At 42.5% G+C, this 15,074-nt stretch overlaps 1 protein-coding gene across 1 annotated transcript in view; it reads left to right on the plus strand.

The window, feature by feature from the left end:
* LOC124778040 (serine/arginine repetitive matrix protein 1-like) overlaps positions 1-15,074 on the plus strand; it is a 197,184-nt gene that overhangs the window by 117,423 nt on the left and 64,687 nt on the right. Inside the window, exon 7 of the mRNA XM_047253617.1 lies at positions 7,368-7,552. Coding sequence (XP_047109573.1) covers positions 7,368-7,552 — 185 coding nt within the window. The remainder of the gene's footprint in view (positions 1-7,367; positions 7,553-15,074) is intronic.

The raw sequence follows: 15,074 nt of genomic DNA on the forward strand, positions 1-15,074 counted from the left end.
CAGCAAATAAGGATAACCCAGGACGTCACACTGCAGATCGAAATTTTAGCTGATAAAGCTAAGGCAATATGTGCAGGAGAGGATATTGGTATAAGTCAATGCATTACAGCATTTGTAGTTGAGAAAATCATGCATGGTAAAATTAAGCTGGGTTTGGGGGCTAATTTCAGCCAAGATTTGAAAGCTGCACATCATTATAGTAGAAGAAGATGATGATGAAGAAAAACAAGGAGGTTGTTTAAAAAAACTGTATCCTGGCAGTGATGTATGCAACTAAAAGCACTCTGAACTAGAAAGGAGTGAGAAGGCTGATTAAAGCACCTAGGATTGCACTGATACCCAAGACATCCTGTACACAGGCCACATTAAGTGCTCAATGTTGTTCATGTGAATGATAGACCACTCACCTTGTCAGGTGTCCATTGCGAGTACGTACGGTTTTTTTTATGGTACTCAGTGGGCTGCGGGGAATCCCACAGGCCAATAAGCTGCCCACAGCTGTGCAGGCCTCGCAAGATCGCGTCTACTAGCATGCAGGCCTCAGTTGACTCAGTAGCCACTGGATGTCTCAGGCACGCATTCTAAGGTGGGCCACCGTGGTGAGGGACGACCATGTGGAGTGCTAGTGGCACACGCATTCCCTGCACAGCACTGCAACGTCTTTAAGCTGCTGGCTATGGCGGCAAGTGCATGGGATGGCTGTGCACTCTGCTCCATTTTCTCCCATGGAAGGTGCAGTTATTATTATCATGTGTAATCTTTAGAATTCCTTACTGGTATGTGGGAGTGTGTAAGGAATGTTTTGTTTGATTGATAGTTGTTTTTTGCAACATGTGTATTACTGTGTATTGTATCTGTAGCTGTGCATATAGACATACGATTTTTTAAAATGTGTTATCTCGGTGATGCATGGAGAGCTGCATCAAACCAGTCTCAGGACTGAAGACCACAACAACAACAACAACATCTTGGTGGTGATCTGTGCAGGTTATTTACGTAGTTAGGCATGTAGTTGTTCAACCTCCAGCAGAGTAATACTTGAAACTTCCAAAAATTGTGAAATAAAGGGAGTGCCCCACATCCTTTAACTTCAATACCATATCTAAATTGAATTTTTATAAACAGAGAATTTATTATTATTATATCCCTTGGAGTGTAATTGACATTTGAATTTACAATGAAATTTCAATTTACTGCGAAAATTTGAATTTCCCTCCAAAATTTTAATTTCTGGCCAATAGGGGGAGAGTAGTGGATCGTGGGTGGAGGAGAGGGTGAGGGGTGGGAGGGGAGGGGTTTTCCCACTGTTCAATCGTCCAATGTTTACGCTCATTACACCAACCGAGGCGTCGCTTGGAATTTACAATCCAAGTTTTCTAACCTCCCGCCTAAGTGTCATAGTACTTGCAGAGGATCCTGATGCAGTTTGGAATTCCTGTGTGATGTTTGCCTATTACACATTATGACCCTCTTCAAGAGTCGGCGGTCTCTGTCAGTCAGCAGACGATGTCGGTCTGTACGCTTTTGTGCTGTACGTGTCCCTTTACTGCCACATTGGAAACAGTGGATCTAGGGATGTTTAGGAGTGCTGGAATCTCGCTTACAGACGTATGACACAAATGAGACCCAATCACCTGACCACGTTCGAAGTCCGTGAGTTCCGCGTAGTGCCCCATTCTGCTCTCTCACGATGTCTAATGCCTACTGAGGTCGCTGATGTGGATTACCTGGCAGTAGGTGGCAGCAAAATGCACCTAATATGAAAAACGTATGTTTTTCGGGGTGTATGGATACTTTTGATCATAGTGTATGTGAATTAGTATTCCTACCCACTACCTTTAGAAATACAGATTCTTCTAAGGAACAGAAACAGTTATCAAGGAGATACTTTTTCAGTTTATTTTCAGTTTTAACTTTGCTGTCCTTCAGGCATTTTATATCTCTCGGAAGCGATCAAAAATTTTAGTGGCAGCATTGTGATCCCAATTTTTGCTAAAGACAACCTTAACGGGTTGTAGTTAATGTCTTTTTTTTATTCTGGTATTGCGATGAAATAGGGCAGTCAAATGAAAACGAGATAGTTGGAAAAAACTAACTAAATTCTTTGTCGTTTCAAAACTAATGACCATAACTGTTAATACATATATCCCACTATGAGACAAGACAATCGACGCATTCACGGAAAAATGTTTGCGATTGCCTACGGAAGATGATTTGCCCAGGCGTGCACCTGCTCGTCTGAAGCAAATCACGGCCACGAATGTCTGTCTTCAGGGCTCCAAAAACATGTAAATCGGAACTTAACTAAGGATGTGTAAGATCCTCCGCAGCGTTGTCGAAACAACCTTTGCAGGGTGATAGCAGGCACTATCATACAGCAGAATGACTCCGTCCATTAACATTCGTGGGCGTTTGGACTTGATGGCGTGTTTAGCTTTTACAAAGCGTCCACGTATCTTTGTGTTTAATTGTGGCACCGTGTTCTAGAAAGTCAATGAGCAACAGCCCCCTGCAGTCAAAGAAAAAGGTCATCATGACTTTTACGGAGATGGCGCGCTTGTTGTTTCCGCTACACTGCAGAAGTTTGGCTGGGAACCCCTTACACGTTCTTCGTACAGTCCCCATCTCTCGCCATGTGATTTCCATATGTTTAGAGCGCTGAAGAAATACGCTACTGGCCATTAAAATTGCTACCCCAAGAAGAAATGCAGATGATAAACGGGTATTCATTGGACAAATATACTACAACTGACATGTGATTACATTTTCACGCAATTTGGGTGCATAGATACTGAGAAAACTGTACCCAGAACAACCACCTCTGGCGGTAATAACGGCCTTGATGCGCCTGGGCATTGAGTCAAACAGAACTTGTATGACGCGTACAGGTACAGCTACCCATGCAGCTTCAACACGATACCACAGTTCATCAAGAGTAGTGACTGTCGTATTGTGATGAGCCAGTTGCTCGACCACCATTGACCAGACGCTTTCAGTTGGTGAGAGATCTGGAGAATGTGCTGGCCAGGGCAGCAGTCGAACATTTTCTGTATCCAGAAAGGCCGGTACAGGACCTCCAACATACGTTCGTGCATTATCCTGCTGAAATGTAGGGTTTCGCAGAGATCGAACGAAGGGTAGAGCCACGGGTCGTAACACATCTGAAATGTAACGTCCACTGTTCAAAGTGCCGTCGATGCGAACAAGAGGTGACCGAGACGTGTAACCAATGGCACTCGATACCATCACGCTGTGGGATACGCCAGTACGGCGATGACGAATACACGCTTCCAATGTGCGTTCACCGGGATGTCGCCAAACACAGATGCGACCATCGTGATGCTGTAAACAGAACCTGGATTCATCCGAAAAAATGACGTTTTGCCATTCGTGCACCCAGGTTCGTCGTTGAGTACACCATCGCAGGCACTCCTGTCTGTGATGCAGCGTCAAGGGTAACCGCAGACATCGTCTCCGAGCTGATACTCCATGCTGCTGCAAACGTCGTCGAACTGTTCGTGCAGATGGTTGTTGTGTTGCAAACGTCCCCATCTGTTGACTCAGGGATCGAGACGTGGTTGCACGATCCGTTACGGCCATGCGGATAAGATGCCTGTCATCCCGACTCCTAGTGATACGAGGCCATTGGGATCCAGCATGTCGTTCCGTATTACACTTCTGAACCCACCGATTCCATATTCTGCTATTGATCTCGACCAATGCGAGCAGCAATGTCGCGATACGATAAACCGCAATCGCGATAGGCTACAATCCGACCTTTACCAAAGTCGGAAACGTGATGGTACGCATTTCTCCTCCTTACACGAGGCATCACAACAACGTTTCACCAGGCAACGCCGGTCAACTGCTGTTTGTGTATGAGAAATCGGTTAGAAACTTTCCTCATGTCAGCACGATGTAGGTGTCGCCACCGGCGCCAACCTTGTGTGAATGTCCTGAAAAGCTAATCATTTGCATATCACAGCATCTTCTTTCTGTGGTTAAATTTTGCGTCTGTTGCACGTCATCTTCGTGGTGCAGCAATTTTAATGGCCAGTAGTGTACATTTGTGGTCGTCGATTTGCTTCAGACAAAGAGGTTCATGCCTGGCCATGATCACGGTTCTGTAGGCAACAGTACAAATTTTTTTCCATGAAGGCATCCACTGTTTTGTTCCACAGTTGAATAACTGTATTAACAGGCATGGCGATTACTTTTGAAATAACAGTTTACTTAATTTTCTTGCATCTGCATCGTTTTCATTTTAGTGCCCCTTATATATACATAATTGTACCTTTTGTACTATAGTGCACTATTTATAACAAACTTCATTGAGGGTTTAAGTATGTTGCGAAACGATAATCCAGTGACTAGTTTCTTAAACAGTTCTCTACAAGATGAAAGTGGGTGAGCATCACATATCATTCCTACAACACGTTTTTTATTAATGAAGACTGTCTCAGACGTGAGTTACTCCAGAACATTATTCTGTATGTCATTGTTGAATGGAAATAAGCGGAATATGTTATCTTAATGACTTGTTTCTATCGAAGGTTTCCATTCACGTGCAGTGCAAATGTGGCTGAAATAAGTTGTTCCAGGAGTTCAAGAATGTGTGTTTTTTTTTTAACTCTCATCTCTCATCAATGGGGACGGTTAAAACTCTGAGGTATCGAACTTAGTTATTATGTCCTTGCCATATGTTACACTTATCATTGGTGTAGTAACTCTAGATGTGCCTAACTGCATATGCTGTGCCTTTCTGAAACTGAGAGTGAGATGTGTGCAAGAAAACACTGAGTGATACTTTTATGACCACCATTTACCGTCTCTGCTTTTGATGTGCGTATGTTTTGATTGCTTGCAATGCTAGTGTCCTCTGCAAAAGGAACTATTTCTGCTTGTTGTGTAACCGACAGAAGGTCGTTTGCATACGATAGTGGACCTGCTTACACTGGTTGAATTACTGAGGATGGTCGTGGTACAGGATACGCCTTTATTGTGGGCGAAGAGGTGCCTGGTTTTTACTGCAAAACTGTTCTTCCTGTATCTTGTCAGCTTGTACGTCCGGCGACGCGGTAGCTCCAAATGCATCGTCTGCAACGCCTCTGTGTGACGTATCGATACCACCTTTGAGTACAACGGATCCTTCACTCGCTTGCCGGCGCTGGCACCGACTCCTGGAGGTGCATCTCAGGGAATGAGGCTGCTGTTACTCCTGCTGAGGCTGCAGCTCAGCTTCCCAGGCACTTTTAGCAGCGCTGCCCCCTCCGACTTTTTGACTTCGTATCACTGTGGTTCGAACACTGGTCGCCTCTCTGTGGGACGAGCTCACAGAATTTAAAGCCCTCCCTACAGCCCTGGCGAATTCCTCTCGTCCACTTCATCGCAAGGAGATAATTTTAACTGGGCTGCATTCTTTCTTTTACGTCGTCGCCATCTGTTACATGACAACCCCACACAACTTTCTCCCCATCGCAACAGACTACTAATGGTGCGCCACTTTCTAACCCGGTGTCAGTTTATAACTACTTGCGTTTTAATGTGTGTGTCTCGTTTGAGCTACCCGCGGTCTTAGCAGAAACAGTACAGGCTGTAGACCACGTTCTGCTTTCTACCCGCTATAGCAAAGTGGCAAGAGAGATTTAATTTGGACAGTTCTCGGGTGTCCGACCGGGTAGCGTCGTAATTTCGCCACAATATTTCGGCAGATGTACACGCTGCCATCTTCAGGTGGTTCCTGACGAATGCTGTGCCGTTTTTTTTTTTTTTTTTTTTTTGACTTGTAGTTCGGGGTGGTATGTTACAATACAGCATCACCGGTCTATTGCGGTCTAACTGTGTTGGTGAGGCAGTAAATTTCCACAGGGCAGTGACTGCGTCACTGCAATTCACATTGGAGGTGTGGCGGTGGGACTTGTAGTCCCGTACCACCCTCTGACGGTGATAGTACTACATGAGTCAGGCAGAAAAATTTCGCTGTGCCGTTCCTCTCGGCGCCCTATATATGCTAGCCGTTACCCCCTCCACCGTTCCTCTCCTGGTGTCTTCAGTGCGGCCGGCGCGGCGGCTACTGGAGATGGTGGGGGAAGCGGCGCCTGGGTCTGAACTGGGGTCTGCAGTCTCCCTGCTGCCGCCGTCGGGGGCGGTCCTCGGTCTCTGGGACCGCATCTTTCACTCCAGGTTGAGTGCAGGGTTCCAAACCTGACTAAGTTGAAGGCCGCTGTCTTTATTAATTAGATCGTTTTGTAGTCGGATTTCGATGGCCTCTTTAGTAACGCAGTCCCAGAAGTAGGAGGATTGACAGAATATTTTTGGTTTTTCATACTCCATAGTATGGCCAGTCTTCATACATTGGTCAGCCACGGCTGATTTAGTGGCCTGGTGTAATTTGGTATGGCGCTTGTGTTCGCGGCACCTCTCTTCTACAGTGGAGACTGTCTCCCCAATGTATGATTTTCCGCACTGACAGGGAATTTTTATAAACGCCTGGTTTTCGAAGGCCTAGGTCATCTTTCACTGAACCCAGTAGAGTCAAGGTTTTTGCAGGGGGGCGGAATAAAGAGGCCATCGAAATTCGAATACAGGACGATCTAATTAATAAAGAAAGCGGCCTTCAACTTTGTCAGGCTTGGAACCCAACACTCAGCCTGGAGAGAAAGATGCGGTCCGAGAGATCGAGGACCGCCCCCGACGGCGGCAGCAGGGAGACTGCAGACCCCAGTTCAGATCCAGGCGCCGCTTCCCCCACCACCTCCAGTAGCCGCCGCGCCGGCCGCACCGAAGACTCTAGGAGAGGAACGGTGCAGGGGGTAACGGCTAGTATATATAGGGCGCCGGGAGGAACAGCACAGCATTCGTCAGGAACCACCTGAAGATGGCAGCGTGTACGTCTGCCGAAATATTGTGGAGAAATTACGACGCTACCCGGTCGGATACCCGAGAACTGTTCAAATTAGAAATACGCCAGGAAAACTTAAGATCGCATTAGAGAGATTTAATTTCCCAAAGTGTCCTAGAAAAAGACAGTCGTCGTAATTGTCCATTTTACCATTCCACTGTGTCTGTTGCTTTTCAACTGGCGTTCCACTTTAACCATCATTATTAATTACACTTTTACACATCTGTTAACGCCGTTTAGGCTCCTATGTGTGCCAGCTTCGAGAAGCGTGGAGTTCTTGGCATAGAAAGAGTCCATTTTAGCTCACAGTTTGGGCGCTTATGACCTCAGCTGTTTTGCACCCTAAAGCAAACACGCGAAAACTGGGCTCGAGTGGTAGCAGATTCACAGATACCATCAATTTGGAGACGACAAGTTGCGACTGGTGTGTCATTGATTTGAGAATTGTCTGCCTCGCTGAACTCAGATACGACGCTAGGAAAGAAAGAGCAGGGAGTGAGGCGACGTGTGCACCTCCCGCCCACAGGACTAGGAGCCCGACGTCCAGCATGACGCCGGACAGCCTGGAGACTTCGCGCGCCCTCCGCAGCGCGTCGCTGCGGTCGCCGCGCCGCAGCCTCTCCGCCGAGAGCATTGTGCCGTGCCCCGCCAGTATGTACAATTATCTCTGACTACGACGACTTTCCGCGTCAGCCATTTCCACAGTCTAACATAACAGTGGCGACACTTCGCCTCGATTTTGTTGTCTACCGCGCCAGCAGCGCCCCAAGCGGCCAATAGGTTAAACTGTGAGTTCGGCGCGATTGTGAAAGCGAATAGTGGTTGTTTATTTTGATTTCTACAATGGTTTTTACAAGCTGGAGCGTTTGTAGCGCAATAAATTCCAGCAACAACAGGAAGAAGACACCACAGCTGTCTTCTTTACGTTTCCTAAGGATCCTGAGAGGTATATACCATCATGTTACAAAAGTGTATCGTCAGGATTCACTTGCAAACTACATGTGTATTAATGATTAATGTTTCGTTTTAGGAGCAGGACATGGTTAGTTAGTAGCAGACGAGAAGACCTTACGAAAAAAACACCCAGTTTACGTTTATAATAATATTAGGTTTTGTTCCCTACATTTCGAACAAAACCAGTTCATGAACGCAGACAATAATAAACTCGTGTAGAATGCAGTACCCACACTGTTTGACATCCCAAATAAGCCACCTCAACTGACGATGAAGAGGAAACTGCCACAAAGATTCGACAATCCATCTATAGCTGTAAAACAGTCCTATGACACAGAAGCAGCCAGTTCAACTCTCCATGTATCAGTGGCAAATTCGTGTGAATCATCAACACAGACATGCTTTGACGATGAAGTGGTTAGATTAAGTGGAGTTATTCGTGTCTTACAAAAACGTTTGGTATGTATTTCATTCACTTATGTTGTTAGTCACTTAATTTTCCTTGCTTCCTTCGTGCGATGACATTATTTTGTTAGCACCTTGTTCACTACTGACAGATTGTTTGAAAATTACTCAAATATTTGGTTTTGCGTGAAATGTAATCAGCTCATTATAATGTTTTCAACATATTTCTCCCACTATTTGGCAGTTGCTTGTCCCACTTAGAATAATATAAAGATGAAGGTCGTACTTGTGGCAACAGGCGACAACAATGACAAACACAGTAGGCCTACAGAACGATAAATGAGCTGTCGACCGCTTTTGCATGTAGAGGTACATGTCTGCGCTTCTTACGTGTGGATCTGTGTATTTATATTCTTTTGATATCAACGTGGTAAACTGCAGTTCTATCCAATGTCACAAGTGTTTCTTCAAGAATGTGTTGTAGCTTGCCTCTCGATTCACCGTTTTTGTCCACACTTGCGCTTATTTTAGAATCATTTTTAGAAACATATATGCCTTCTGATACTACACAAACGCTTAAAGGAAAGAAATTAACTCAAATATTTCGTAAATTACGTAGGAAATGGATGCAAAACAAACATTATGCTTACGACACGTCTGACGTTCATCTTACTCCCCGCTTGGAGCGCTAGTGTCGCTCCATTTGTCAAACGGTAACAACTTTTACAGCAGTGAGTGTCGCGACTGTTATGTTAGACTGTGGCCATTTCTGTGAATGCTGTTGTTTTGGTAACTGCAACTTTTAGTTCCAATTTGTCACATTCTAAAAAATCACAGCTTACGAATTCACAAATTGTATCCCTCTTTAAACACCTCCGATTAAATTTGCGATGCTCAGTGATCGAATAACGTTGCAAGCTTACCTTTTATTTTTATGACTCTGACCTAATGGATAAGACATTATCAGTTTTGACTGCAATGGCAGTTGTTTCGGTCGGATTTTGGCTGCTTGGTAATACTATATTCCGGGAATACAGATTTTGCAGTAAGGAAGGCCACATAGTTTTGCACTGAGTGGAGCCATATACAGGGTGATTTACGAAGAAATGCAAATATTTTAGTATGCTACAAGTAAAACTAAATAAAAAAGTTCGTATAAACATAGGTCTGCAAATGTTTAGTTACAGAGTTACGGCTAATAAAATGTTTTGCCTGAAATTTAGCTCAAATGGTTCAAATGGCTCTGAGCACTATGGGACTTAACATCTGAGGTGATCAGTCCCTTAGAACTTAGAACTACTTATACCTAGCTAACCTAAGGACATCACACACATCCATACCCGAGGCAGGATTCGAACCTGCGACTGTAGCAGTCGCACGGTTCCAGACTGAAGCGCCTAGAACCGCTCGGGCACAACGGCCAGCTGAAATTTAGCAACTTCACTAATATGCAGCCATCGCAATACTTTAAGAGGTTAAAGTAAAGCACAATTTCCATGTATTTTGTTGTTATTGGTCTGGAGAATCTAATAAAACATGTCCCAGATGTGTATCTGCAGTAGTTTTCCAGAACATGCAGAGATGCAAGATACAAGTAAATTTGTTTACTTTCCATTAAGAATGTAGAAACGTTTATGTCATTGAGTTGTTTCAGTCGTTTGCTAACCTTGGAATGTGTTAGTTTTCTGTACTGTTCAGTGAAAAATCATAACAACAACATTGAGGCATTACTTGCTAACATTGTGAATGCAATAGAAGAGATTAAGAACAAGCAACAAAATCTGTTCATACACTTGCAGCTAAATGAACTGAACTCGGTGAAGGCATTTTTGAACATTTACTGTGAATGTATTGTGAAATTGTATGTACATTGTACAACTTCCTTAACACTGAGCTTTGTTTTTTCTAGTTTTAACCTGAATTCATGTGTGCCTATGGTATTAATAAAAGCAGATTATCTGACACATTCATACAATTTCAGTTAACGTTATTACCATCATTTTTCCAAAATTAAATTCACTATAATTTCTGAAGATAACTTTGGGCAATTGCATGGAATTTAGAAAAACAAGTTGGGCCAAGTAGTTAATAAATTAAAATATTTATGAAATCACATCTTTCTTTTTCTGAATTTTCTGGAAAACTACTGCAGATACACGTCTGGGACATGTTTTATTAGATTTACCAGATAAATAACGACAAAATAAATGGAAATCGTGCATTACTTTAACCTTGTACAGTTTTGCGATGCCTTTACATTAGCGAAGTTGCTAAATTTCAGGGAAAATCTTTTATTAGTTGTAACTCTGTAACTAAACATTTGTGCACTTATGTTTATGTGACCTTTTTCTTTAGTTTTACTTGTAGAACAACATACTAAAATATTTGCATACCTTCGTGTATCACCCTGCATTCTTGGTAAACACTATAGGAGACAGTAACTATGTTCAGCATGTGCATCTATTCGTGCCTGATACCAACACAATTAAAACACATTGACAAATCGTTACACACTGTTACAATAATCTGCACACAATATGCTCACTGCAGTCCATTTGCCCGCGTGGCAGACGTGTATGTGTAACTTTGGCACTCTCTAACTTGATGATCACTTTTTCGTAAAACAGATACTTTTTGTTACCGTCCAGCATAATTCTTACTGTTCAATGAGGATCAAGCCATGGCAACTGAGGACCCACCCAACCAGTATGATATTCCTTAATATGTGAAGGAAAGGTGGACCAATTATCATGGGCTGTGGGAAAATTGGGAAAGAAGAGACAAATGTCAGATAATGATTCTGAAAATAAATGCACCGATAAGAAAAAGAATGTGGAAATCATTTGCAAAATTATACATGTTGTTGTTGTTGTTGTGGTATTCAGTCCTGAGACTGGTTTGATGAAGCTCTCCATGCTACTCTATCCTGTGTAACCTTCTACACCTCCCAGTACCTACAGCAACCTACATCTTTCTGAATCTGGTCAGTGTATTCATCTCTTGGTCTCCCTCTACGATGTTAGGCCTCCAGGCTGCCCTCCAATACTAAATTGGTGATCCCTTGATGCCTCAGAATATGTCCTACCAACCGATCCCTTCTTCTAGTCAAGTTGTGCCACATACTCCCCTTCTCCCCAATTCTATTCAGTACCTCCTCACTATTTATGTGAGCTACCCATATAATCTTCAGCATTCTTCTGTAGCACCACATTTCGAAAGCTTCTATTCTCTTCTTGTCCAAACTGTTTATCGTCCATGTTTCACTTCCATACATGGCTACACTCCATACAAATACTTTCAGAAACGACTTCCTGACACTTAAATCTATACTCGATGTTAACAAATTTCTCTTCTACAGAAACGCTTTCCTTACCATTGCCAGTCTACATTTTATATCATCTCTACTTCGACCATCATCAGTTATTTTGCTCCCCAAATAGCAAAAATCCTTTACTACTTTAAGTGTCTCATTTCCTAATCTAATTCCCGCAGCATCACCCGACTTAATTCGACTACATTCCATTATCCTCGTTTTACTTTTGTTGATGTTCATCTAATACCCTTGTTTCAAGACACTGTCCATTCCGTTCAACTGCTCTTCCAAGTCCTTTGCTGTCTCTGACAGAATTACAATGTCATCGGCTAACCTCAAAGTTTTTATTTCTTGTCCATGGATTTTAATACCTACTTCGAACTTTTCTTTTGTTTCCTTTACTGCTTGTTCAATATACAGTTTGTATAGCATCGAGAAGAGGCTACAACCCTGTCTCAATCCCTTCCGAACCACTGCTTCCCTTTCATGTCCCTCGACTCTTATAACTGCCATCTGGTTTCTGTACAAATTGTAAATAGCCTTTCGCTCCCTGTGTGCTACCCCTGCCACCTTCAGAATTTGAAAGAGAGTATTCCAGTCAACATTGTCAAAAGCTTTCTCAAAGTCTACAAATGCTAGAAATGTAGGTTTGTCTTTCCTTAACCTATCTTCTAAGATAAGGAGTAGGGTCAGTATCGCCTCACGTGTTCCAATATTTCTACGGAATCCAAACTGATCTTCCCTGAGGTCGGCTTCTACCAATTTTTCCTTTCGTCTGTGAAGAATTCGCGTTAGTTTTTTTGGTGCCGTGACTTATTATGCTGATAGTTCGGTAATTTTTACATCTGTCAACACCTGCTTTCTTTGGGATTGGAATTATTATATTCTTCTTGAAGTTTGAGGGTATTTCGCCTGTCTCACACATCTTGCTCAACAGATGGTAGAGGTTTGTCAGGACTGGCTCTCCCAAGGCTGTCAGTAGTGCTAATGGAATGTTGTCGACTTAGGTCTTTCAGTGCTCTGTCAACCTCTTCCCTCAGTATCATATCTCCCACTTCATCTTCATCTACATCCTCTTCCATTTCCATAATAGTGTCCTCAAGTACATCGCCATTGTATAGACCCACTATATACTCCTTCCACCTTTCTACCTTCCCTTCTTTGCTTGGAACTGGATTTCCATCTGAGCTCTTGATATTCATGCAAGTGGTTCTCTTTTCTCCAAATGTCTCTTTAATTTTCCTGTAGGCAGTGTCTACCTTACCCCTTACCTCTACATCCTTACATTTGTCCTCAAGCCATCCCTGCTTAGCCATTTTCCACTTCCTGTCGATCTCATTTTTGAGACGTTTATATTCCTTTTTACCTGCTTCATTTACTGCATTTTTATATTTTCTCCTTAAATATACATGAATGCATGAAATTATAGATGAAGTTAAGATAGGATAGACCCATGTAACATGTATAACTGATTTGCCTCGACGGGCAATGGTTCCACGGCCGTCAGTACAGATGCACAATCACGTTCGACCTCGTGCAGGAGTCTCAAAGTAGCGAGCAGGAGGACAAGGAAAGGGACTGCGGATAGGGGGCGCTAGGTGGAAGCGTAGGTCGGCCGGGAGACGTGCCGTGACAGTCTGCAACACTGTGTCCGGGTGGCGCAGTGGTTAACGAAACTGCCTAGCAAGCAGGAGATCACAGGTTCGTGTCCTGTTTGGGCAGACATTTTCACTCATCGCCACTGATTCGGCATAAAGTCCGATGCAAGTGACATCAATAGTCCTTGCCCATTCTTTTCCTTTCCCCTCCGTCCACTTCAATCTACTAAATATCCACAAAATTGATTGCGAAAGAAATATGTAGAAAATACTAAATAGAATATGGGTCGTTATGTTATGACATGTTAAGATGTTAAAAAAAAAAGAAACTTCCAGAATAGAAGAAGTTTCACTGCCCAAATCGCAGTTGATGTTATTCTCATTACTAGTTGCAGAAAAGTTATATTGCCATATTCAGATGTGTAAGTGCTCTGCATATGTTACAACGTTTATAATTATGATACATAATTTCGAAAAAAAACAGTAATTCGGTTTTACATACCACAACATGCGTGAATTATAAAGCCACTACATGTGGCACGTTGCCCCCTGGCCATTGAAGCCGAGGAGGTAAACTGCGAAATTAAAATTATTACGTAAAAAAAGAGGTAAAAAATTTTTATGTGACTCCAATGTCATAGACTAATATAATGTTTACCTCACAGAAAATATACTCCCATCCAACAGTAAGACACTAAAATAAACGCCAGGTACAACAAATAGAGCACATACACTTCTGTAAGATGTGTGCCTGTTGGCAACCGGCTCTGTACTACCACAAAGTTGTCAAAAGAGTTACATAATACTACAAAGCCCCACCAGGTGGCTGCAATCTCGATGAACTGTGTGTAATGTATCAACAATATTACGCCTTATATGAAGTATGTCAGTTTGCTTACAACACCAAGTTTACAAAATTGTTGCTACATTATATAGTATGCAGTAATTTTTGCGATCATAGTGATGGAAAAATATTTACAGAAAATAATTTACGTTTCCGTTAAGTTTTAAAATATGTTCCAGCATCAAAATCAATACAATTTGAAGATAAAATAAAGTGATAGCAATACATATGTATACACTTTTTTTACAGTTTTATAGATACAATAAAAATAAAGCATGGTAAAATACATGACGTCATACAATTACAAAATCTTGTAAATGGGAGCAGAACAGTGGGAGGCATATAACTGTGTGTTACAAAATTGGCAGTATGCATAGAGGCTACATTAGACCGATGATTATCAGTACTCAACATTTTATACTAGATGCAGCAAGATAGTAATAGTGATGACAAACGAACATTAGAGTACGTGAAAAGATTGTTAACAAATTATTAAGACTGTTTACATAGCCGGCCGGAGTGGCCGAGCGGTTCTAGGCGAGACTGCTACGGTCGCAGGATCGAATCCTGCCTCGAGCATGGATGTGTGTGGTGTCCTTAGGTTAGTTAGGTTTAAGTAGTTCTAAGTTGTTAGGGGACTGATGACCTCAGAAGTTAAGTCCCATAGTGCTCTGAGCCATTTGAACCATTTTTGAACTGTTAACATATAATTGTAACGTAAACAGTGGTAAAGCTGAATGCATCTCATAAAAGCCTTAACCAGGCTATGCTAATGTGCGAATTTACCTAAAATGCTGAGAATAAAACGATTATTACACTTTATAAAGTTTATGTAAAATTTGTAGGTATTATATTGTATACCCATTTCTTAGGCTTAATATAATACGTCACAAAATACATGGACGGGAAACAGCAGCCAATCCAGGTCATCTTAAACATCGTCACATTACAGTATGGAACCACAGAATATGTAAGTGTGGTCTACGTCAGGATAGTAACGTAAATGCATCCTAACAGCATGGTACAATCTCCAAACCTACTCCAATACAACATATTAAC

Source organism: Schistocerca piceifrons, chromosome 1 (assembly GCF_021461385.2).
Source record: "Schistocerca piceifrons isolate TAMUIC-IGC-003096 chromosome 1, iqSchPice1.1, whole genome shotgun sequence".
Taxonomy (NCBI): Eukaryota; Metazoa; Arthropoda; class Insecta; order Orthoptera; family Acrididae; genus Schistocerca; species Schistocerca piceifrons.